We start from the raw sequence: 24,052 nt of genomic DNA on the forward strand, positions 1-24,052 counted from the left end.
CCCACTGTTTTTGCCTTTTGTGTGCATGTCCCTGAGTGGCATGTGCTAAGTGGACTTCACACAGAGCATGTCCTTGAAAGTCAGCAGCAAGATGCTATAGTACACACTGGTATGGAGAAGTAGGGACCTCCAGAGTTTCTGCAGAGGTGCCCAGTAGAGAAGCTGTATGAACATTGCCCTCTAACCATGCAACGGGATGATCTTAGCAAGGGAAAGGGACATCCTTCTCGTCCGCAGGATGCGACTGGTTCTCTGCCTTTTAAGTCAGTGGAGTCAGACTCCACAGGCCATGGGTGCCATACCAGGCAGTGGTAATGGAAGTGGCTGCCTACAAAAGGGCACAGATACTTTTTAGGGTGATGGACATATTCTATAGCTTGATTGTGGTGTGGTGACTACCACAACTGCAACAGAACCGCATAGTAAAAACAGGATTTTTTTAAGATATGTAAATTATGTCCCAATAGAAAAATATTTTCTATTAAAAAAATTCTCACACCAGTAATAAATGGATGAAGAGAATCTAGTATATCCACATAATGAAATTGCATTTGCTGTGAGGAGGAATGAACTCTTGGTACATGCTACAATATCCTTGAACCTCAACGAGAATGCTGAGTGAAAGAAGCCAGACCCCACAGTGCACATAGTGTATGATTCTATTTCTATGAAATATCCAGAATAGGCAAATTCAGGGAGACAGAAAGCAGATTCGTGGTTGCTAATGGTTGGGGGAAGAGGAGGCAGGGAGTAACTGATGAGTTTCCATCCGAGGTAGTAATGAAAGTTCTGAAACTAGATAGCAGTGATGGCCCCCAGCAGAAAGTTCTTAATGCCACAGAACTATAAAATGATGAACTTGGTAGGTGCTATGTGTGTTTTACTACCAAAAAAAAAAAAGAACAAGTCCCACTTCCTACTTGCATGCCAGTCACACAGGAGGTGCCTGGCAGAGGCTGACTCGATTTGGGGCACTTTTGAAGAAAGGGAGTAATTGGTCTGTAGTCTCCCTTTTCTGATGGAGTGAAGGGACTTGTTTCCCAAAAGCCCACCTTGAGAACTTGAGGACCCTCTGATCAGGAGGAACCATCCAGCATTTTCTGTCCCTCTGCCGCATCTACGTGAAGCTGACGCTTCTTACAGGAACTTTCGCCAGCTTCATGACTGGCTGGTCCCAGCAGTGGAGTTTTTGAGGATAATGTGCCCAGTGGCTTGATCTTAGGAGCGTTTGGGAAATGGGGAGGGGGGCGCGTGTCTTCACACATAAGAACAGGTCTGCTTGGTTTGATGTTTGGGAGGAAGCTCGATCATGGGCCATCAGCAGATGCAGCTGAATAAATAAAAATGTGTGCACCAGGCAGCAGGGGAACCGGGAAGCGCAGCTTTCTTGGAGTGTTGGGAAGATGTTTATGGTTGGGAACCTAGTGACCAAAAAGGGAGACGGCCCCAAGATGAGGAAAGCCGGGGGAGGAGGTCATCTGGAGGCGGGGCTCCACCAGGACCAGGCAATGAATCGTGCAGTTGAACCGTCCAGCTCTGCGTGGGCCTTGGAAGCCCTGAACAAGAATCTTATTGATGATTTGTCAGACCCTGAGCAGACAACCCTGAACTTTAACAGAGCCAGGATGGAAAGCCTGCACAAGGGCCTACAGTTTCCAGAATGAACAACAGGCTTATTTTCCCCTCCCTCCACTGGAGGACCAGGAAGAAACAGAAATGAAAAGTGTGGGGGACAGTGGGGGAGGAGGAGAAGTGATGAGCACGTTCCGAAGCCTCAATGGAACAGCCACATTCCTCCAAGGGGTGGCCCACCCCTCCGAGCCCTGAGGGTTGAAAAATGTCACTGGGGTTGGCGCAAATTGGAGCCTTGCCCCTATTGGTTGTTATTTCCAAGCATCCATAGCTGGACCCCAACAGGACATATCTGTGCGGGGATCACTGACAGGGTAGCATATGGGCACCTTGTTAGATGCCCAGACCTACCAGCACTGACCTTGACCAGGAAGGACTTATATCTAGACTTGATATATGCTGAGATGACCAGGAGCAGTTGACTTTGAGAGAAAGGAATCTAGGGAGGCAGAGCTGGCAAGGGACCTGACTGCTGCTGGTCTTGGGCAGCTGCCCAGAGAGGGACTCTGGGTGGATCTTGAAGAACCATGTGGATCCAGAGAGAAAGGGAAATGACTTCTCTGGTTCCTGGAATCTTACTCTGGTCACTTCTCCAGGGCTTCTTTAATCTTGGTGCTTACCCTTCATCTGAAACAGATATCCTAGAAGAAGAGGAAAGTGTGGGAGTCCTGAGCAGACAGCACCCCAGCTACCATCCTCCCCTACCGTCTGCTGAGCCTGTCAGCTCCCTAGTGGCAGGAACCACGGCTGCCAGGTTCACCATGGTATCCCCAGCCCCTACGTCAAATGACTTACTGCATCTCTCAGCCATCCAGGCAGCTTCCCTCATAGTCCCTGATCTCACCGAATGATCACCAGGTCCTGATGGCCACACCTGTCACATAGCTCCCTCAACCCCTTCTCTCTGTCTCCTGCACCCAACCTCTGCCTTGCAGTATATGGTGGACCAGGAAGCAGAGGCCATGACTCAGACAGACCTCTCCATCTCCTGGGGAATCACGACAGCCAGCACACAGCAGACAGCAAATCCTTTGAACTTGGACACACTTGTGTTTGAACCCCAGTGCTGTTCTTCACTGGGGATGCAACCAAGTTAGGTTGTGATTCAGCCTCAGTAGCTCATTCCACAGCTGTGCTCTTGCAGGGTGGTTGTGAGAGTAGGAAACAGTAGGGGTACAGCTGATGGCAGGGCGCCCAGCTGCCCCGATGAGGTCATAGCACCATTATTTCTTCTGCACAAATGCAGGCATCTGGTTGGCCTCCCGGCATCCCCTCCCAGCTGTCCTCCCCACTGTCTTTGGAGTGTTTCCATCTCCTGCCTGCCCTGCCCATTACATGGCCACAGGTCCTGCAGGACTCTGTGCTGACTCCTAAGCAAGGCAAAGAAAACCGTCACCCTCTACTCCACTACCCAACCTACGGTTCTGGCCTCAGCCCACCTTCTGCCTCTTGCAGTCCAGCACCACCAGCCCCTGTGCTTCATAGGCCCCTGATGCTAGAGCCACTGGTACTCCCTGGTGAGCTCCTAGGTGTTCCTGAATGACCAGCTTACAAGTCCTCTCCCTGCTAACCCCAGGGTTTGCCTCTCTTTCCTCGGCACATTCCTGGTCCTTGCAGACATTCCTGAATTAATCCCATTCTCGCCCTGTGTGTCCACAGGATGCCCTGTCTACAGATAGGAAGCCTCCAGAAGGGTCGAGGATCTCCCTGGGTCACCTTTGTCTCCCAAGAGCCAGGCACACACTTCCTATCCTTTTGCTCACATGAAACTTAAACAAAGGCTGTTTTCCAGGAATCGGGCAACTTTGGGGAAAAGCTGAGGATGTGGAAGTCATGCGATGCTTTCACTTTTCATGCTTTCCCCTCCATTCTGTCAGTCGGGAGTCTGCAGAGGTACAGCCCAGAGGAGTTCACCGGGCCAGGGGACCGTGACAGAGACCCAGCTGCCTCTCGGGGCCCTTTCGCTTTTCTGGGTCCTGCTGGAGCAGAGTCTGCAGCTCCAAGTCGCGTTCCTCATGTTCTTCCTCTGTTTTCCCTGGTTTGACTTCTCTAAACTCCTTGCTGAAGCCTGTGGAGACCCTGCAACCTACAGGAAACCCAGGAATAGCTGTTAAAAACAAAGCAAGACCCAACCTAAGGCCTCTCCATTTGGGGACCTCATTTTATTTTCTTTTAAAATCTTCTCTGGGGCCAGCTTAGGGGGACCCTGAATAAACTCTTGATGACTTAAGAGCAGTCGGGATTTGTTCATAGAGGTCGGATTTATAAAGCTGGGTGATGAGTCCTCCTGACTCTATTTCAGGAAAGAGTCGTAGCTTTGCAGTCATCTCTCTCCCTCTGTTTCCTTGTTTAATTCTGTTCTCCAGCTCGGTACCACCTCTAGGGCTTCTCCACTTCAGCTCAGTTGTCCAAACACAGCAGCAACCATCAGGTTGGACCAGGGCAGGGTGATTGGCAATGTGGCTCCTGGTTCTTGATGAGCCATTCTGGTTATAGCAGGGTCTGGGGCTGAGGTGGGGACTCCAGCCGAGAAGCCCTGCGGTCTCAGATGGTGGACACCCTTGCCCATGAAGAGGACAAGATGCTGGGTGCATCCTCTAGCAATACCCATGGTGCCCGGGCTTCCCTGATACTTCTCTGTCTTCTTATAAACCAGAGAAGTCATTTCCCTTTCTCTCTGGATCCACAGAGAGATGGATCTTCAAGATCCACCCAGAGCCCCTTCGTGGCACGTCCTCTTTGGGCAAACATTTGACCTCTTGGAAGAGCCTGGTCTCTGCCATGTCCTCCGGTGTGCCCAGTGCTGCCTGCCTCCTCCCTCCCTCTGGCTATTTATAAACCTCAGTGTGGTTACAGGTCTGACCAGCAATGCCAGGAAGACAGGGTGGGGGGTGAACAATGTAATGTGGAGTTACAGCATTGTGCCTTTTTCTGCCCAGCTTTGATTGGCTTCCAGAGGGACACTGTCAAAGACTGTCCAGATGGAGAAGGAGCTCAGTCTGGCCTAAGGCAGGGGGGCTGTGATAAAAGCAGGGCCACCAGAGGTTCCAGATGGTGGCAAGTTGCTGGGGGCCAAGTTTAGAATAGCTCGTCCACATGGAAACTTCAGGGTTGGTTTCATTTAGACCAATTAGGGGAATGATTATTTGGGTTCTCAGTGTTGTTCCTATTCTCTGTAAACTAGAAAAGTAAGCTGAGATCTTTTTTAAAACACCTGTCTATTCTAATGTTTTAGCTAGGTAGGATGTCCTGGATTTTGGATTTTCAGTGGATTCCTTTTCAGCCTAATCCAGGCCAGAATTATTTTTCTTGTACACTGCCATGGAGTGATTTGGGTGCACAATGAGGAGATGGGTTAGCTTTGCTTTCATTCATTCAGTTAGTCAATAAATATTGGGCATTATTCCAGGCCCTGGAAATATAAGCTAGACACAGAGCTTGTCCTTGGAGCTTATAGTTAAATAGGTACACAGAAAGTTACATTATAGCACAGTCAGAGCTTGGAGAGGGTATATGTTTCTTATCGCTGCTGTAACAAGTTACCAAGCTTAGGTGACTCAAAGCAACACCAGATCATTAGCTTTTAGTTCTGGAGATCAGCATTTAGCATCCACAAGGCTCTGTTCCTTCTGGGGCCTCCCATAGGGACCAGTAGCAAAGGGATTATCTGTCAAAGGAGCCGTCACTGTTCCAGAGGCTCAGGGAAGGCATCCCAGGAGGAATGTTACCTAGACCAAGACCTGAGGGATGAGTAAGATCTGCCAGGGGAGGAGACCACAGCATGGGAGCACCAGAGAAGCACAATGGCTGGGCGGCAGAGGGAGGTGATGGGTGTGGGGCTGATATTGTGGCAGTCTGGAGGAAGGTCAGTAGGGTGTCAGGGGAACCAGGAGCGGCTTTTAATGGTGGGTGTCTGTGATCAGATTTGTCCTTTAGAAAGTCATGTAGCCAAATCAAGATCAGGCTCAGAGCCATTGGATTTCAGAGCTGGAAGGAACTTTATGAAGTATTTATGAAATGACCTGAGAGGTTTAAATAATAGTTTCAAAGTCTCCTGGAGAGAGCCAAGATGCAAGTGACCCTGCTCATAACCACACCTCTGAGGGCGGAAGGCCGCGCCTGGCAGAGCTTCTTGAGGCTGGGTTTTGTTTCCCCACAAGAACCCCGCAAGGACAGGCATTTACAGTGGAAGGCATACCCTTAGGATGTGGGGCTAACCTGGCCACTGTCACTCCTCCAGCAAAGGGCGGACCTGTGACTGCAGCCGAGGACATCCGTCTAAAGTCAAGGGCCTATTTCTCTCCCACTGTGACCCTAGAACTGAGAATGCCACCTCCTGGCTGGGTGCCCCAGTGCCACCAGGCCTCACCACAAACCCTTCCTCCCGGGACCAGAGGGATCATGGTGGGATGCTGCGGGATGCAGAGGTGTATCCACAACGGGCCTCTGGGGAGAAGGCGCCACTGAGAGGTATCTCCTGTTTTTGGTCTCCAGCCCTGGAGCAACTCCTGGCAGAGCTGGACCACTTCCTCAAGATCCTGGACCAGGAGAACCTGAGCAGCACCGCCGTGGTGAAGAAGAGCGGCCTGGCCGAGCTCCTCCGGCTTTACACCAAGAGCAGCAGTAAGTGTGGGCCCAGGGGCCATGGAGAGGCCCCACGGAGATGAGGGATGGCTCGCTAGTCATCTCAGGCCGCCATGACAAAATGCCATAGACAGGCGGCTTAAACGACAGACGTTTATTTTCTCACACCTCTGGAGGCCAGAAATCTGGGGTCAAGGAGTCAGCAGGGCAGGCTCTTTCCTTGGCTTGCCAATGAGCATCTGTCCCCACGTGTCTTCCCTCTGCATGTGTCTATGTCCTGATTAGGGCCCGACTTTGTGACTTCATCCTAAGTTAGTTCCCCCTTTAAAGACCGATGTTCAACTACAGTCATATTCTGCAGTCTTGAGGGCTAGGATTTAACCTGTGATTTAGTGCACAGAGGCACAATTCAGTCATAATAATGGTTGCAGGGGGGACCCGAGTGGGAGCCCCAGAAATCTCTGAGAACTCAGCCCAAGTGAAATTTTAAACAAAGTATTTTCAAAAGACTTTTCCTTCCTGGTTGGAAGTGGATAAGGGGTAATGAACTATTGTAACAACACCTGACACTGAACTGAGTCCCCTCCCCCACACAAATGAACTTGTTTCATCTTTCAGATGCCCCTATGGGGTTGGTGCTGCTATTACAGAGGAGGAAACTGAGGCCAAAGAGTTGAAATAACTTTTCCAGTATTATACAATCTAAGGGGAAAAGAAGAAAAACATCTTTAAGACTCTGTAACTCAGAATTTTAAGTTTATCATTTTCTCATCTTTTTTTAATTTAATTTTTAAATTTGTCCTAATTTGTTTCATGTGACAGTAGAATGCATTTATTCATTTGATAAATCATACATACAAGGAGTATAATTTTATTGTGGTAGTTTAATTGTAATATAGTGTGCCCATCTTAAGTACAACTTCATGAGTTTTAGTAACTCTCTAGACCTGGGTACCTGCCACCCAAAACATAACATAGAATATTTCTGTCATCCAGAAGATTCTGTCTGGCCCTATCTCAGTTAATTCCCTTCCCACCCCAACCGAAGTGAACCATTGCCCTGATTTCTCTCACTACAGAATGGCAGCCTTTGAGTTTTGTACCAATGGAATCATGTGCATGTGTGTGTTCCACGTCTGGCTTTGTCTATGCTGTCAGACATACCAGTATTTTATTGAGGACAGTTTCATTCTGTGAACACACCACAATCTGCTTATCCATTTATTTGCTGAAGGACATTTGAATTGTTCTCTGATTTGTGCTTCAAGGCTACTATGAGCATTCTGTTCCTGTCTTCTTGTGGACATATGGTTTCATTTCTAGCAAATTTGGATTTTTTTTTTTTAAAAGAAAACCTTGTGAAGCCATAGAGTTGAGTTGAATTTTGTCAGGTGTTGGAGAACGGGAGATGCTGTTTGGGGACAGTAAGGGCATCTAATCCATCTGCCTCTTGGTAGGAGCAGCTCAAGTCGTGCCAGGGAAGGGAAGTCTCCACCTGCTCCAGTCCGGAAATGCTCCCTGCATCCAACCTGAATCTGCCAGGCAGCATTTAAAGGCTCCTTCCCCCTCTTTTGTTCTCAGGAAAATGTGTTTCTATTCTTTGAACGACAGAGACAAGTAAAGCTGAAGCCTGTTGCTGGGTGCCCCTCAGCCTTCCCTCTTGGGGGAGCTCTCATCCGGGGTGCTCTCCTGGAGCCCCTCCTCGCCTCCTCCAGGCCACCCCACAGTTCCCAGGCTCCTCCTGGCTTTGTAGCAGCGTCTGCAGGAATACACTTCAAAGACGGGCTCCGTGAGAAAGGCGGAGGGGAAACCCATAGAACAAAGCAGGAACGCCAGTGAGGGCTGATTCACTCTGCAGAAGGAGCCACACTCCCCAGACCTTTCAAGATGTGCTGGGACTTGAGAACATCAATTATAAAGACCGCCTCTGTGAGGAGTTGGAACACACCTCTTTATTATGGGTCAGACGCATAGTTCTCAGTGTGAATGTACTGCAGTGCCTCCTGTATTGGGTCACTTTTTGGTTTAACGTGCTGCGTAGCTTCTCTAGGGGACCTTTGTTCTGCCCTGACTTACCCTTATAAGGTCAGCCCTTCCCTACCCTGGTCTCTGCAGCTTGTGATAGTGGAAGGCTGCTCACTGGTCAGGGGGCTCCCCAGTGCCTATCACTTGGAGTGGCCCCAGATTGCTGGTAATTGTGTCTGGCCTTTCTGAGGCTGTAGCCATGGCTTATATTCTCAGGGGTGATGCTCACTTATTGATAGTCACTGTTTGACAGAGAACTTCTTTTTTGGTCCTATTTGTACCCTTTAGACCACAGAGAAGGTAGAACAGCAAATAATATTGACTCCATACTGTGTCCTGGCACAGCACTTAATATATTTAGCGACATAAACTATGTCATTTAATCCTCATCCCAAATCTGTGATGGAGTCAGTATCCCCATCTTACCCACAAGGGAACAAGGACTTAGAAAGTCACTTGCCCAAGGCTTATGACTGTGAGCGATAGAGCCAGTGCAGGTAGACCTAACCATTGTACTCCCCTACCTCCCCAGCCTCAGTTGCACCAGACTATCTGTTGTGCTGCCTGGAACCAAATCCTAATACTCTCCACCCACCCTGAAGGTAAAGCATCCGTCTTCCTCAGGGCTGTCAGTCCTGCCTCACTGTATTTACTAAAAACGTGGCCCATTCTGGGTCTTGCAGATGGGGCCTGCTGGTCATTTCAAGATAGCCTATGGTCCACATGGGCTGAGCTGCCATTTGCACGCGCCGGGCAGGGTGTGAGCGAGTGCGTGTATCAATGTGCATTTGTGTTTTCAAGCAGAATTGTCCATTTGGGTTTCTGAGCTTTTCATTTTCTTGGCATAACACAAATTCTCTACCCTGTCCGCTTTTTGTCCTGAGGATGAGGTCAGGGCACACATTGAGGTCTTTCTGTCGGGGTCTTGGCCGCCTGTGGCCTGTTCATTCCCTTGCCAACAAGAGCCATACCCTCACTCCCCTGCTTGGAGGCGCCTGAGTGTCAGTGACTGCCCCTCTGTTGAGTACTCCAAATGCTTTTGTCTACCCAACCCAAAGAGCTTCGTGCCCACCTCTCCCCAGCCCCAGTTCTGTGGGGAAAAACTCCCTCTGCAGACAAGGGCAGATCTCCTAAGAAGGCCGCACTTGCTCTGAGCTTTACTGGCTCGTTTTCCAACACCACTTATGGCTGCCTTCATTTTCTACCTGCCATGTAACTCTTTAGTCAGGGTTTCTCTTCTCCACCAGATTGGGGGGTTTCTGAAGCCAGAGACAACATCTTCATGGTTCTCTGCTGTATCCCCAGCTCCTGGTACACTGCTGATGCTCAACATGCTTCTAAAAATGAATGAGTGAGCCGGGGGTAGTGTCGCACACCCGCGATTCCAGTGGCTTGGGCGGCTGAGGCAGGAGGATCGCTAGTTCAAAGCCAGACAGCAAAAGTGAGGTGCTAAGCAACTCCGTGAGACCCTGTCTCTAAATAAAATACAAAAAAGAGCTGGGGATGTGGCTCAGTGTTCCAGTGCCCTAAGTTCAATCCCCGATAGCAAAAAAAAAAAAAAAAAAAAAAAAAATGAATGAATGAATGATAGAAGGTCCTCCAGACCTAGGCTACCACTACCTGAGACTACTGTGGGCCAGGTTTATACTTTTTGCACAATTACAAAGATTTTGGAAGCCTTCTATAACCAGCCTGGGTAGTTCTGGGTTAGTAATCCTTTGGGAATCAAGCCGTGTCAATCACAGGCCTACAGAGTGCTCAGTGAGGGAGCATACAGCCTCATGGGGAGGTGAGTTTTCTCTGTAATGTTCGAATCATCTTGGGGAGAAAGCACCTGCTCAGAATCTAATAGTTAAGACAGTCACAACAATGTCTTGCCTTTTATTTTTTTCACACAGAAATATGAACTTGGTCAATGATACAAAAAAAGAAATGAATATGAAATGACACTATTTATGGACTTCCAGTTCCTTTTTCTGATTTTTATCAATGTCAGATCTGAATATTTTTGTATAGTTGTAGTTTGCCTTTCTGTTTCTGCTTTACATTATATTTAGACTTGCTAGATGTATACATTTCCACGTGTCAGCAGTTCACATACCTTTATTTTTTGCTACTCTGAAACTTGATAGTTTAACTCTTGAATCATGACTATCTTTGCAAATAACAGACTTAGAACAACCTTGTTGTTATTTTTTTGCAGGTGTGTAGTATCCATGGAGAGATAAGCCCTAATGTTCAACTACCCCTATTTTGATGGGCATTTAAGTTGTCTTTTCTGGAAAAAAAAAAATTTTTTTTAATACAGTATTGCAATGAACATTGTCAAAATTTTGTTTATGTGCTGGAGGATAAGTTTTTGGTAGTGGAAATGCTGGGATAAAGAATACGAATGTGTAAAATTAAATCATCCTTCAAAATCACCTTCAAAGCTGTTGTGTCAATTTAGCACACTCTCTAGTTTTCCATTTACTTTTTTATTTATTTTGGGGGCCAGTTACTAGAGATTGAACTCAGGGGCACTCAAACACTGAGCCACATCCCCAGCCCTATTTTGTATTTTATTTAGAGACAGTGTCTCACTGAGTTGCTTAGCACCTCACTTTTGCTGAGGTTGGCTTTGAACTCATGGTCCTCCTGACTCAGCCTCCAAAGCCACTGGGATTACAGGCATGTGCCACCACACCTGGTAATCCATTTATTTTTTAAAGGTGACCAGCGATTCTATATGCTGATGTGCCATGGTTATTTTACCATTTTCCTGTTGTTGAGCCTTTGGGTCATTTGCCATGTTTCAGGCTGCCATTTTTAATACTGGTTAGCCCTAAGCTTAGTTTACTTTTCCAGATTCCCTACTACTTAACATTTGTATGCTTGAAAACTTCCCAGTTCGGTAGCAACATCATGATTGTTTTCTACACTATGAAGACAAGGATCTGAGTTGTAAGGGATAGTTGGTTTGCCCAGAAATATGCTACCTGCTGCTTCCCCCTGCTGAGCACTTGTCCCCTGAGCTGCACTCTGGAGAAGGTGTCTCAGCTTGTGGAAGAGTGCACTTTGGCACCTGATGACTTCCTTCCATAAACAGCTGCAGTTCTCAGCATAGGGTGACATCGCCCCTGGTCCTGGAAGGGTTGGGCACTGTGGTGTTAGTCCTGTGGGTTGATGGCTGAGGACCATCCAGTCTCCTCCTGGATTCTCCTTGGTCTCAGGCTTGTTTAGTAGGCCTTTGGCTGGAGTCTAGACGGTCTGTGGCCGTGGAACAGACCCAACCCCCAGCTACCTCCTTTGCCAAGGATTTGAATTGGGTCTCTTGGCTCAGGATTGCTCTTGAACCACTGGAATTTATCAGCCACAAGTTTCTAGGAAATATAAATTGAGGGCTGCAAAAGAACTTTGGGAGGGCTTAGAAGAGGAGAAATGTCAGGATGAACTCTTCCTTGGCATCTGAAGAACTCACCTGGGATTAGGAATTGAGCACCTGGTCAGAGGCTAGCTCTCCTCTGCCTATGGGCACTGGAAGGTGGCGCTCCTGCACACAGGCATTCTGAAGGGCACCAGTTGTGCTACTGCAGCACACAATCTACGGGGTAGATCGGGCTCCTCGGTTCTCCTTCCCAACCCTCTCTTCTGTCACCTAGAACTCAAGACATGGCTCTCAGCACCTCACCCACCCACTCGGAGCCAGTGACACCCACTTAGGGGTCTAGGTGACAGCTTCCTGGTCCGCAGAGTGTCCTACCTTATCTGGACATCCCTCTGATTAATTCATCTGAGTACTTCAGACCAGGATGGGAATGGCAGGTAGGGAACATTCTACAGTGTAAATGAAATACTAAGACTTCTGCCCCTGGTGGAACGCACGGCAGATATTTGAGGTATGAGTGTCTTCTTCAACTTCCAATTGTCATTCCCAAAGCTGTCCTTCTATACCCTGCCCTTCCCCTCTCCCCCCACTACCCCAAGCTAGAAAACTAGCAGCCAGCAGTTTGCAATTTCTTGTTTGGAAACCTGTCAACGCTCTATGATGGACTCCTAACCAACCTGAAATGCCAAGTGCTTTTACTGGAACCCAAGCAGATGAAAGCCGTCTTGCGGGTACTGTTCTCCCTGGAAGTCACACAAAGCCCACCTCTTCAATTCTTCTCCTGCAGGTTCTGATGAGGAGTACATTTACATGAACAAAGTGACAGTCAACAGGCAACAGAATGCCGAGTCTCAGGACAAAGGTACGGGGCTGGGTCGGCTGCTGGATGCTGGCAACAGCTGGCTCACAGGAGGTGCAGGAGGCACGAGGCTCAGCTCCCTCGCTCCCCCTTCCTCCCAGCCAGCTCGCAGACAGGCCTGGAGGAGTTATTTTTGGAAGACACATTTTGGTTGATGGTATTTTGGGTTGATGTATTTTTGGGTTTTCAGCCGGCCGCCACCTCCTTGCCCATTGAGGAAGGAATCTGTCCCGCAATCTCCTTTTCCTAGCATCATCCCAAGAACAGGAAGTCATAATTCAGATGTGCTGGGAGCACAGCTGTGTGTGGTGCTGATCCCACGGTTCCAGCCTTGTCTTTTGATAGAAGTCTGTGCGGGAAGGAGGGAGGAGACACGCCATGGGCAACCATTTCAATATTCAAAGATGATGATGCACAAGGGCTCTTGGGAGCAGAACGTCTTTTCTTCTACTGGAGAGGCATATGGCGTCCTCCCTGGCCCCTGGCTCTTCTGCTCACTGCTTTTCCTTCTCAGTCTCTGAGTGGTCTGTCAGGACCCTGGGGGGCCCAGGGGTGTGCACAGCTGCCCAGTGGTAGAAGAGGGAGGGGCATCAGAAGCTTCACCTCCCAACTCCCAAGCCTGCCACTCAGATGGCCAGGTTTGGAGAGGTGTGAACTCGGCTGCGGAGCGCTGAGCCCTGGTAAGGCTTGGAGACAGCAGCCTCCAGAGCCCCAAGGTCAGACCTGCGAGCTGTCTGTCTGGAGCTGGCTGCATTAGCCAAGAGAGTGGGGCCCAGAAGAGCCTTGGGACCCCATCGCAAGGACTCAGAGGGGTGATGGCCTCATTTCCAGCCCCACCTTCATCCCCCACCTCCAAGCCTGCGACTGCAGAACTCAGTCCGATGACAGCTCCCACTCTGCCCAGGATCTTTCACCTTCAGGGTCAGCTGTGGGAGGAAAGAGCCATAATCACAGGGTCTGTGCTGAGAGCAGCTCAATATAGTGCCTGCCAGGCAGCCGCTTCTCTCGCTGCAGCTCTGTGGCTGGGCCATTTTTGACACGGGGTAGGTGGGTGGGGGCCACAGAGCCTGCCAGAAACCCCAAGCTGTTTCCTTCCGAGGAATCTGCCCACGACTGGGGCACTGTTGCACCCTATTCTTGGAGGTGAAACAACTTTGGGACAGCCTGCCTGGGTAATTAGCACCTGCTCAAATAGAAGGCATGTGACGGATAGGATGAGTGACCAGACATTCCTGGGTAATGGGACCCAGCCATGAGGCCAGGCACCCCTCACCAAAGCCTTCTCTTGCTTCCCACAGCACCTGAGGAGCAGGGCCCACTGAGCAATGGGGGCCCTGGCCAGCATACCTTGGCCCCTCAGAAGAGCCTTCCAGACCTTCCACCACCCAAGACGGTAAGTGTTCATCCAGGGTCCCTGGTATTCATGACTTAGGCCCTGAGAACTTCCACTTGTCCTCAGCCGTGTTGTCCACCAAGTCTCTGGCATTTTCCGAGTATCCTGTGTGTGCAGGGCACAAGGCAAGGGAGACAGAGCAAAAGCAGCTCCACAGGTGACTTGTCATTTGCTCAAGGCCACCATATTCCCAATGCTAAGGGTGATGGACATGGGGAGACTGTGTCAAGTATGTGTGTATATCTAACACCTTATTAGTCCCTTGAGAGGGTCCATGTATGGCTGTGGTCCCCAGCTCAGGCCACTATGATCTTTTGAAACTGTAAATCTTATCACTCTTCACTTCCTGCTTGAAATCTCCCAGTGGTTCTCATTAACCTAGAGACAGATGTTCCTTGACACGGTCCAGGTCCTGCATGTCCAGCCTAGCTCCTGCCCAGCCTCCTCACATGGCTCTCAGCTGGCCTTCCTCCAGCTCCTGGGTTATGCCACTGCCCTGGGACCTGCTTCACGGATTCTCTATTTCCTCTGCCACTGGGTCTCCTGTGGCTGTTGCTGCCATATCTCCCGGACGCACTTAGACTTTCCCTAGCCAGGCTGCGTGGGGCATTCCACTCCTGCTCTGCCCGTTACTACTGCCCCCACCCCTTCACCCCTCCATGGCACCTGCCACTGTTGACAAGATCTTTTTATTATTTGTCTCCTCCACCAGATATAAGTGCCCCAGGACAGGGACCATGTCTTTCACTTGCTGCTTCACGTTCAGTGTGGGGACACAGTAGGCCATACACAGCATTGTTTATTTGGATGAGTGGATAGGTGGGTGGATAGGCGAGTTGATCACAGAAACATGTAGACATGGGTTCAGATGCCGGGGCTGCCAACCACTTGCCCTTGGACCTTGAGAAAGTTATTTAAGGTCCTGAGCCCTTTGTTTCCTGATTTTGGAGTTGAAGGGATGTTGGCGTCTGTCTCATCGATGCTGATCACTGGGCAGCATGCCGCTGGCATTCAGTGAGGTGGGCAGCAGTGTCCCTGTTTTATGGGTGAGGAGCCTAACTTCTCACAGGGGCAGAATCAAGATTCGAACCCAGCCATTTGTCCCAAGGAGTGTAGTTGGGGCCAGTTTCTTAGAGAAGGTATAGGGCCACAGCAGGAAGGATTTATGTAGGAAGCAGCTGGCCCTGGGGTCCACCTCAGCAGGAAACTGAGTCCACGGTCACTCTGCGCTCCAGTCAAATGACCCACTGCTGATCTGCAGGCTTATGTCACTGTTGAAGTGGTCCTGACCCCAGAATGGCTCTGGACCCCCTTCCCTCATGCCTACCTGAGGCAGCAGGCTCCTCACACTGGAATATGACTTCACTACGGAGATGGAGGGTCGTTCTGGAGTGCCTGGGACACTTCCCCATTGCATGGGGGTCCTCAAGCTGTGACAGCTGGTGGGACTCTGTCTTGGGCTAGGTGAGCCTTGATGGACTGCTCTTTAGTCCCTGGGTGACCCATGGTGCTGACGATGCCAGCAGCTGCCCACCCTGAGCTTCCACCCACTCCAGGAGCACAGATACCATCCCCCACCCCCGAAGGGGTGGCTGTTTTCGTTGTGGTTTTTCATGTGAAGAAACAAGCCTAGAGGTTAGACCCATAGCCAGGGCCCACGGCTGGGGCCACATGGCTGGCAGTCAGGATGGCTCCCCTCATCTTGACCCCCCGAGCTTTGGGGCACTGGAGAAGTACCACCCTTCCACTCCCTCACACACTTGCTGAGGGCTTTGACCTGTTGAGAGAAGCTGTGGTTCTGACAAAAGGATTTCTGACATGTTCCAGGCTCGCTCTCTCGCTGGGTGGTAGGGCCGGAAACATGGCACCTCAGGACCAGGGCTAGAACTTTCCTGTCCTGAATCTGGCATCTGATTCTGACCTAGGCATCTTGGGCATCTGCTGAATGGAAGTGCCCCGTGGGCCACACCAGCACCTGGTGGGTGAGGGTGTTTACCAGACAGTCTCTCTGGCACTGAGGGCTGAGCCTTCTAGAAATCAGTAGTTTGTCATTCCCAGCACCACCCCTCAGTTACATCCTCAGCCCTTTTTATTTTTAAAAAATATTTTTTAGTTGTAGATGTACACAGTATCTTTATTTATTTATTTATTTTTATGTGGTGCCGAGGTTCGAACCCAGTGCCTCACACGTGCGAGGCAAGCGCTCCACCTCTGAGCCCCAGCCCCAGCCCCAGCTCCAGCTCCAGCCCTTCCTTTTTATTTTTTGAGACAGGGCCTGGCTACGTTGCCCAGGCTGGCTTCAAACTTGTGATCCTCCTACCTCAGCTTCCCGAGTCAGTGGGACAACAGACCTGTGCCCCTGGGCCCAGTTAAAATAAGTGTTTTACAAAGTGGGACCAGAATACAACTTTAAACTAATTAGGCGTGGTGAGGCTGGCAACCTCCGGGGTGCTGGCACGGTTTTTACTGCTCCTTTGGTGCCTCCTATACCCACTGCCTGGCATTAAGTGCCTCTGGAGGAGGCATGTGGCCCAGAAGGAAGGCATGGAGGAGGCATGTGGCCCAGGAAGTCCAGAGAGACTTCCTGTGGTGTCTTTGACTGGGGGCTGCTTGACCAGAGAAGCTTGTGGCTGTCTGGGAGACACCTGGGGCCAGAGTTGGGCTCCCTCCACGCCATGAGGACTTCTCGTTCTAGGACTCCCTCTAGCTAGGGGTGTGGACTGCAGCTCTCTTATCTAGGTCCCTCCTTGTTCTGCTCTAGGCACCCACAGCCACCCTCAGGGGTTCCAGGCATGGCGTGAGCAAGGGCAGCACGGAGCAGCCAGGATTCTCCCTCCTGCCCACACGCATGTGCAGGTGTGCACACGCCTGGCTCCCTCAGGCCTCTCCCGTCAGGTCTGAGCTGAAGCAGCTGCAGCTCCTAGTCCAAGGGCCCCAGAGGAGTGGGGTTAGGGGTTAGCCAGAACCAGGATAAGAACCAGAGGCGCAGCTGCCTCATCGAGGGAGCGTGGCAGCTCCACCCCAGGGCCTGGGCCCAGAGTGACCCTGTGGCCTGCCCTCCTCAGAAAGCCCCTCCTTCCTACCCTGACCCTGACCCTGCAGCATCCGGGTGCCATGGGCTCGTCCACCTGAGTGCTGGACCTCTGACTGTTGCCACCCATGGGGGCTACAGAGGACGCCAGTTGTCTCCCCAGTGTCCTCAGTGCCACTGGCCAGGCCAGGATTGTGGCCTCTGTCCCAGGGTCAGGATGCTTGTTAGCCATAAGCCAGGACTTTCTCCATGATGGCCTGGGCCCTGGCTCCAACCCCCACAGACTCAGTGGAGAGCAGGCCTTTCCAGCAACAGAAGGGCAGCCAAAGGTCTGGAGCAACCTCGTGGGTGTGGACAGTGACTCAGGCAGCTGTGGCCTTTCCAGGCTGCTGTCTGCCCAGCCAGGTGCTGTGGTCACTGCAGGAGAAACAGATGTTGCTGGCCACTGTTTCCCTCCTGGCCAGCATAGCCATCTCCACCCATCTCCCCTCAGAGGCCTGAGCACACGTTGGTGCAGGTCTCAAGTGAGCTGCCCTATGGGAGAAGCAGCCAACCCCATAAAGGGGCATTTCCGTGGTCAGTGTGGGTACTGGGTGGCCTGTCCACTTACCCCACCAAGAACTTCCTGCAGTGCATGTATTCCGAGCAGGCTGCTTAGAGCTGCAGGGGTGCCTCACGTCACCTGGGCCCCCTCTCTTGGTCAGCTGTCAGTCTCATCATAGTCAGGGTGGGCACTGTCCCCTCTGGCCAGTCTCCCTGCCACTGCTTTAGTTGAGCAGAGTTTTCTGCAGCACAGCAGTGCAGTTCAGCAGGCATCGTGACTGGGATCTTGTGCTGCGCTACAACTGCAGAATTGAACATCTGAGCTGAGAGACTCCAAGGGGCCCACAAATCCCCCAAATATTTGCTCCTTGGCCCCTTATGAAAAAAATCTGTGGACCTCTGCTAAATCCCGTGGAGCAGGGTGACTTTCTTCCTGTCTCTTCCTCTGAACAGTCAGAAAGTTATTTCCGGATTTGAAGTCATCTTCATTTAATATTCACCATCTTCACCATCATAAAGATGTTGATCCTTCAAATAGTGACCTTTTTTCCAGATCCCTGGGGAGGTTAGTGTCCCTCTCCTTTGACATCTGGTTACAGGTCATTCATGCGCCTGCAGTTACAGGACTCTCTTCTGAGTTCTTATGAAAATCATTTTCTCCTTTAACTTGACTTTAGTGCTTTTGCCCAGGAGCCTGGGGACCTGGGGCTCTGACCTGCTGTCTTCAGCAAGGTGGGGCAGAACTTGGCATACACCAGGTCAGGCCCTAACAGTCCCCTTTGTATCCTTCTAGAATACATTGATTTGTCCTCTGCCAAACTGTATGCATAAAACTTCTCCATTTGATATTTTTTACATTTTGTTTTCTTAGGTTAATAAAAACTAATATTTATTGAGTGCTTAGTGTTGCTGAGCCCAGTTTTATCCCTACAGCAATCCCATGTGACAGATATTTCTACTCTGTTTTGCACTGAAGCCCAGAGAGGTCAAGTTGGTTGTTCAGAGTCATGCAGCTAGGATATCAGGATTTGAGTTGACAGGAAGTTGAATTCCTCACCACACTCTCTACACTTCCTCTCTGGACTAATGCATTTACAGTAGATTTTTCAGGGAGACTTATGAAATGTTGCTTGGTTCTGTGCTTCTAGACAGGATAGTCAGCCCCTAGTGACAGACCCTGGTGATAAAGACCTCCAGGGGGCTTTTGCAGAAGGATCATTCTTTGCTCTGTCCTCTTCTAATTGTGGCATCTTAGTTCAGAGCCAGATCTTAGGTTCCTGGAGCTTCTCTCCATAGGGGACCCACCTCTTCACACCCGCTCAGGATTGTCCACACCACCTGCTGGGAGTGGGCTTCTCAGAAGCTACAACAGGAGCCCTGGACAGCCCAGGATGCAGGAGAACAGGGCTCTCTGAGGAGACCCCGTGGCTGCTGAGGGAAGGGGCCACTTTCCCCTTGGACTCTGGGAAACTGGCGGGGCCTCTCAGGTGACCCTTTCTCAGGCTGCTGGCTAGGGACAGCTGAGAGGGCAGAGACCTCTCCCAAGGCTAACTCAGCAAGCTGAAGGTCATCTGCTAGCAGTTCTCAGTTGTGTGCCCACTATATGTGAGGCCTGGCCCTCAGAAGGAGCTAGCCTGAGGGCCCTTCATACCCGAGTCCCAGCAGTACCTGGTGGATTAGGAGATGCCCAGATGCTCCTGTTGCTTCCTGTGTGAGGAGGTGCACCCTCAGGGGAGGGTTGCTGTGGCTGGGGACGAAGGCCTTAGTGCCACCTCTGGGCTTGCTTTGCTGCCTGAGGCCAGGAGGGGCACTGAGGTCCAGTGCTACAGCTGCCCACCTCTGCCAACCCTCTTCAGGGAGACCAGTCTCAGCTGGCAGGACGGCAGTCCAGTGATTTGGCTTCTGTCATTATCAACTGTCCTCTCTGTTCCACCTATGGACACCTGGGTTGTGGACCACCCCCCACAGTGACAACTGTTGTCTCCTTGTAGTTAATGTGGCCAGGCCCTGTGGGGAAACGTTTTGTCTCATCAAATTCTCCAAACGGCCCTGAGAGGATTCTCATCTCGCAGAGAAGGGAAGGGGGTGTGGAGAGGCCTTTGTATGTGTGGTCGGATCCTGGGGTTTCCACACTGTCCCGTCCCGTCCCCCCACGTTAAACTTCAGGCAGGCATTCTTTCCTTCTAGACGTCTTCCTTCCACAAAAAGGGTTAAATCCAAGTGACTCCCGGAGTGCCATATCCGAAGATGTTTGTTTTATTTGATCGTGCCACAGATTCCAGAACGGAAACAGCCTGCTGTTCCAAAGATCGAGTCCCCGGAGGGTTACTATGAAGAAGCTGAGCCATATGACACGTCTGTCAACGGTAAGTCCCAGCCGCGGGGCCTGAGGGGCCTAACTGCTCTAACCCAGAGGTCTGGCCCACTTACCTGGTGGTGACCAACTCACTCGTCCCTGACCAGAAGGCAGAGGGGCTGCCATTCCCAGAGAAAATGGTCCAAACTGAGCACTGGTCAGAGCACTCGGCCTTTGGTCTTCAGTGTGGTGCCAAGACCCACAGCGACCCAGCCAGCCTGCGCGAGGGGCTAGGATGGTACACGATGAGTCTGGGTTGTCTGTGTTCCCACCTGGGTGTCGCTGCCTTCATCCCGGAAAGGTGATGGAGGAGGATCTATTGGCCTAGGGGCACGAGGCCCTGGGAAGCCATGGAAACGGAGGCCAGGCTGAATCTGAGCTCAGCCTCCATGTTCTTTGATGACTCTCAGTTGTGCTCCCACCGTGTGCCTGGGGCAAGAGCACTCAGACTCGCCGGAAAGAAGATAGATACAAGATAGATACAGATAAATCCAGAATATATTGGGTAGCGGTAAGGGTTCGGATGGAAAACAGAACTGGGCTAGATTGTGGCAGAAGAGGAGTGCTACTCTGATGGCATGACCTTGGGCAGATTCCTGAATGTTGTAGGGAATGAATCAGACAAATATCTGTAGGAAGAACTTTCTAGACAGAGAGTACAGTATATGCAAAAATCCTGGGGAAGAGGCCAGCATGGCAAGAACAGGTGAAGTAGGAGAAGATGAGGAGGTAGAGGGCTGCAGGCCATGGTGAGGGCTTTGGTTCTTTGAATGAACCTGCAGGCCTTTGGATGGGGTCACTTAGTGAATGACCTCACCTAAGTCCTGCAGGGCTCTGCAGGCTGGACCAATGCTGGAACCAACCATTTTTGGCCAGGGTTCTCAGCCTGTAGAAGTTGGAGCAGAGCTTAGCTTTCCCTTACTATAATGAAATACCTGAGATAAATAACTTATAAAGAGAAAGGGGTGATTTGGCTCATAGTTTTGGAGGTTCCAATGCAAGACTGGACAGATCCATTGCCTGAGTCTCTGGTGGACAGCTGGATGGCAGTGCAAGCTGCTCACCTCATGGCCAAGAAGCAGGAGAGCATAGGCTGAGGGGCTGGGGCCCCGTAATGCCCTGTGAGAGCGCACCCCAAGGCCTCCGGACCTCCCACAGGCCCCACTTCTAGAGGCTCACGGCACCTCCCAACGGCACCACACTGGGGACCGTCCTCAAGGCGGACCTTTGGAGGAGAGTCAAACTTGGGCACCTTCTTCCTTCTTTCTCTTTCCTTCCTTTGTAAGTGGAAGGATTTTGAAAGCACAATGTGATTTGAAGATATACACAGTGAAGGTCCCTGCTGGTGGGAATGAACTTGGCTGAAGGGGACATTGTGGTTCCAACAACAGCAGGACCCAGGGTGCGACAGGACCGGTGACTTGGAGCCTCATCAGATTCTCCTCTTCCTTCGCACTGTGCCTTCTGCCTTCGGTCCTGGGAATGTGTGGGAGGCGAGGGCCTGTTCACACTGAGGATAGTCTGAGAGGCTGGCACTGTGGGCAGACGTCTCTTAGCTCCAGCCACTGAGCATGTGTGACATTGCCAAATCACCTGCCCGGCTGTGATTTCAGACTGAAGCTGAGGGTGCAGGGCTGCTGTCTGGGCACATCTCGAAGGTCGAGACGGTGACTCACACGGTGAGCACCTTTTTGCATCTTAAGCCTGGCTCTCTCATGGGTGTGGCCCGTGCCAGCCAGGGCCTGCCTCCCAGACACGCCCCAGACTGTTTGTGGGGCAGACACTTTATCTTGACACAAACAAGTGGTTAGGAAGACCTGGATCCTTGGTGTTTGTCTCACCTGCAAGTCCCTCTCAGGTTGAAACCAAGACCAGAGGTTATCACAAGGATAGCTTGAGCTCACCCTGGGGAGGGAGTCAGGGACGCCCTGAGGTGGAGGAAATCCAGATGTGGAAATCCATAGCAAGGTGGACAGGAATAGCACTTGTCCCTCCTGCCAGACAAGGTCTGAGGATGACCTGAGAAGAAGTGGCCACACTTGTTTCAGAGGAGGATGCATGACAAGCTGGCCTGCCCTCACTTCCTGCCTGCTGTCCTCACACCTGCTTGGGCAGCAGGGTGTGCAGGTTGCAGCAGGAGGAAGGAGCACTGGGCTCCAGCCCCTTCCTCTGGTTGGTTGGCCAGCTGCCATTTTGCTGACTTCCTGCCACAGGACCAGACTCTTGGATTCTTGTCCTGCTTTATCAGCAGTGTCCCAACACTATTCTGCTGGGTCAGGGTCCTCTCTCCAAGCAAACAGGTAGTGTGTGTCCCTATGGCTTGTGCTGGAGACATTGGGGTCTCTCCTTGCCCAGGACATTGGGTTCATTCATTCATGATGTCTCCTGCTGGGGGCATGCCAGCTGCTGTAACAAATAGCTCCCCAGCGTCGGTTTGCAGTGACGGGACACAAATCTGCTTCTTAGTCACAGAGCAGTTCACTAGGTATTTCTGGTTCCATGTAGTTTAGGAACCCAGGCTCCTTCCATGTTTAGCTGTCCTCTCTCTGGGCCACTGCAGAGAGAGCAGAGAACCCCTACGTGATCCCTTAACGCACCAGCCAGCAGTGACACACATCACTGGGCCCACATTCCATTGTCACCTCACGATGTGGCAAGAGCTGGGAAGTGATGTCCTTGGCTGTGCTGTGGCCTCCCCTGAGGAGTCCACACCTTAGAGGGGCAAGTGCTAACCTCTGTGGACAGGCAGCCATGTGGCCACATCTGGGTCTCTGTACTTGGGTATGTCCCTCTCTTCATCTCGTCACTCTCTTCTTGCCTTTGTGCTTCTGGACGTCATGCAGGCCATTCTGGCAGATTTCTCCCTGCTGGACTCCCCAGATGGGTGCAGGTGCCTGAAGGAGTCATTTACGCCACGATCACCTTGGGTACTGCTTGTCCCCAGAACTGGAATGCCCGAGATGCCTTGCCTGATGCCTGGCTCCGCAAGATGGGTGCATGCCTGAGCACGGCCACCGCCCTCTTCCCGTCCTCGTGCATGGGTCCTGCATGTGCATGCCACGTGCTTCTTGCCAGAGGCGAGACTTGCTCCGTTTTCCACAGACCCCTGCCTGTGGCATCTGGAAATATGTTTGAAAGATTCTAAGTGAGCATGGTTACCTGCATGGTTGCTCTGCCCTGGGTTCCTGAGGACTTTCGGCAGGACACAGTGGGGCACAGTCCTGATGGAATCACCCAAACATCCTGCCTTTCCTTCCTGCTCACCCTGCACCCCTGGAAGCCAAAAATCTGTTTCAAGAAAATCCTGCATTTATGGTGTGCCGGGATGCCTCGTAGGGTTAAATAAAGTTGTTAATGCATTTGCCCTAAATTTTCTCCCAGCTGCTCACGTGCTGTGATTGGCTGTTACTTCTCAGCATCCTGTTACCCCAAGGAGGAGGACTGGCAGGTGTCAGAATTCTTCACAAAACATGCAGGGCCACTGCAGGACCCCAAACTGGGGCTTTATCCAACTTGACACTGCCCTCTGGAACTTCCCTCTGTTAATGTTTGTTCCTGGAGAAAGAATTCCAATGATATCGTGTCACTTTTAAAATTTCACTTTTTGTGTAGATGATGTCATATTGACAACGAGGAGACTTTTTTTTAAAACTACCCCATTTCCACCTCCCTATCAAATCAACTGTTTTGCAACCTCTGAGCTACATTTCAGTCCTGGTCTATTGGCATAGATAATTATAATTGTGCTTTCTCCCCATTGTCACATCTTGGAGAGTTTAGTGAGTTACAGACTAGTTTTCAGACATGTAATTGATTATGGGTGCTTTGGTGCTCCTAAGTGGATGACGTCAGATTTTTCTTACCCAGGCCCCTTTGCTGACAGATAAATAGCACTTAAATAAATATACTGATGCAGGTAACATTCCTCCTTCTTCTTTTTCATTTTTCTTTATTTATTGTGGTACCAAGGATCCAACCAGGGATCATGCCCATGGTGGGCAAATACTCGACCACTGAGCTATGCCCTCAGTCCCTCTTCTTCTTCTTGGGAATTTCCTCGGATAAACTGTGGACTGAGATTATTGGATCAAAGAGTATAGGTGTTTTTATGGCTGTTGAAACAATAGGCTGTCCAATTCTTTTCTGAGAGACTTGAGTAATTTATGTTGCCACCAACACAGGGTCCCCTTGCTGGGTAGTGTTGATTTTCCATCTTTTCTTATTTAATTGGTATCAAATTATAAAGTGTGTAGGGTTGTTTT

General features: G+C 50.8%; 1 protein-coding gene across 3 annotated transcripts in view; it reads left to right on the forward strand.

Moving 5' to 3' along the window:
* Positions 1–24,052, forward strand: part of AFAP1L2 (actin filament associated protein 1 like 2) — a 94,302-nt gene that overhangs the window by 50,129 nt on the left and 20,121 nt on the right. For 2 of the 3 annotated variants that reach the window (XM_079137893.1, XM_079137894.1), the window contains exons 3-7: positions 6,127–6,255; positions 12,396–12,470; positions 13,766–13,860; positions 19,710–19,800; positions 22,634–22,717. In XM_079137893.1, the coding sequence (XP_078994019.1) occupies positions 6,127–6,255; positions 12,396–12,470; positions 13,766–13,860; positions 19,710–19,800; positions 22,634–22,717 (474 nt within the window). The remainder of the gene's footprint in view (positions 1–6,126; positions 6,256–12,395; positions 12,471–13,765; positions 13,861–19,709; positions 19,801–22,633; positions 22,718–24,052) is intronic. The other variant, XM_079137895.1, reaches the window with a different exon arrangement.

The sequence above is a fragment of the Sciurus vulgaris genome (assembly GCF_902686455.1).
Source record: "Sciurus vulgaris genome assembly, chromosome: 4".
NCBI lineage: Eukaryota > Metazoa > Chordata > Mammalia > Rodentia > Sciuridae > Sciurus > Sciurus vulgaris.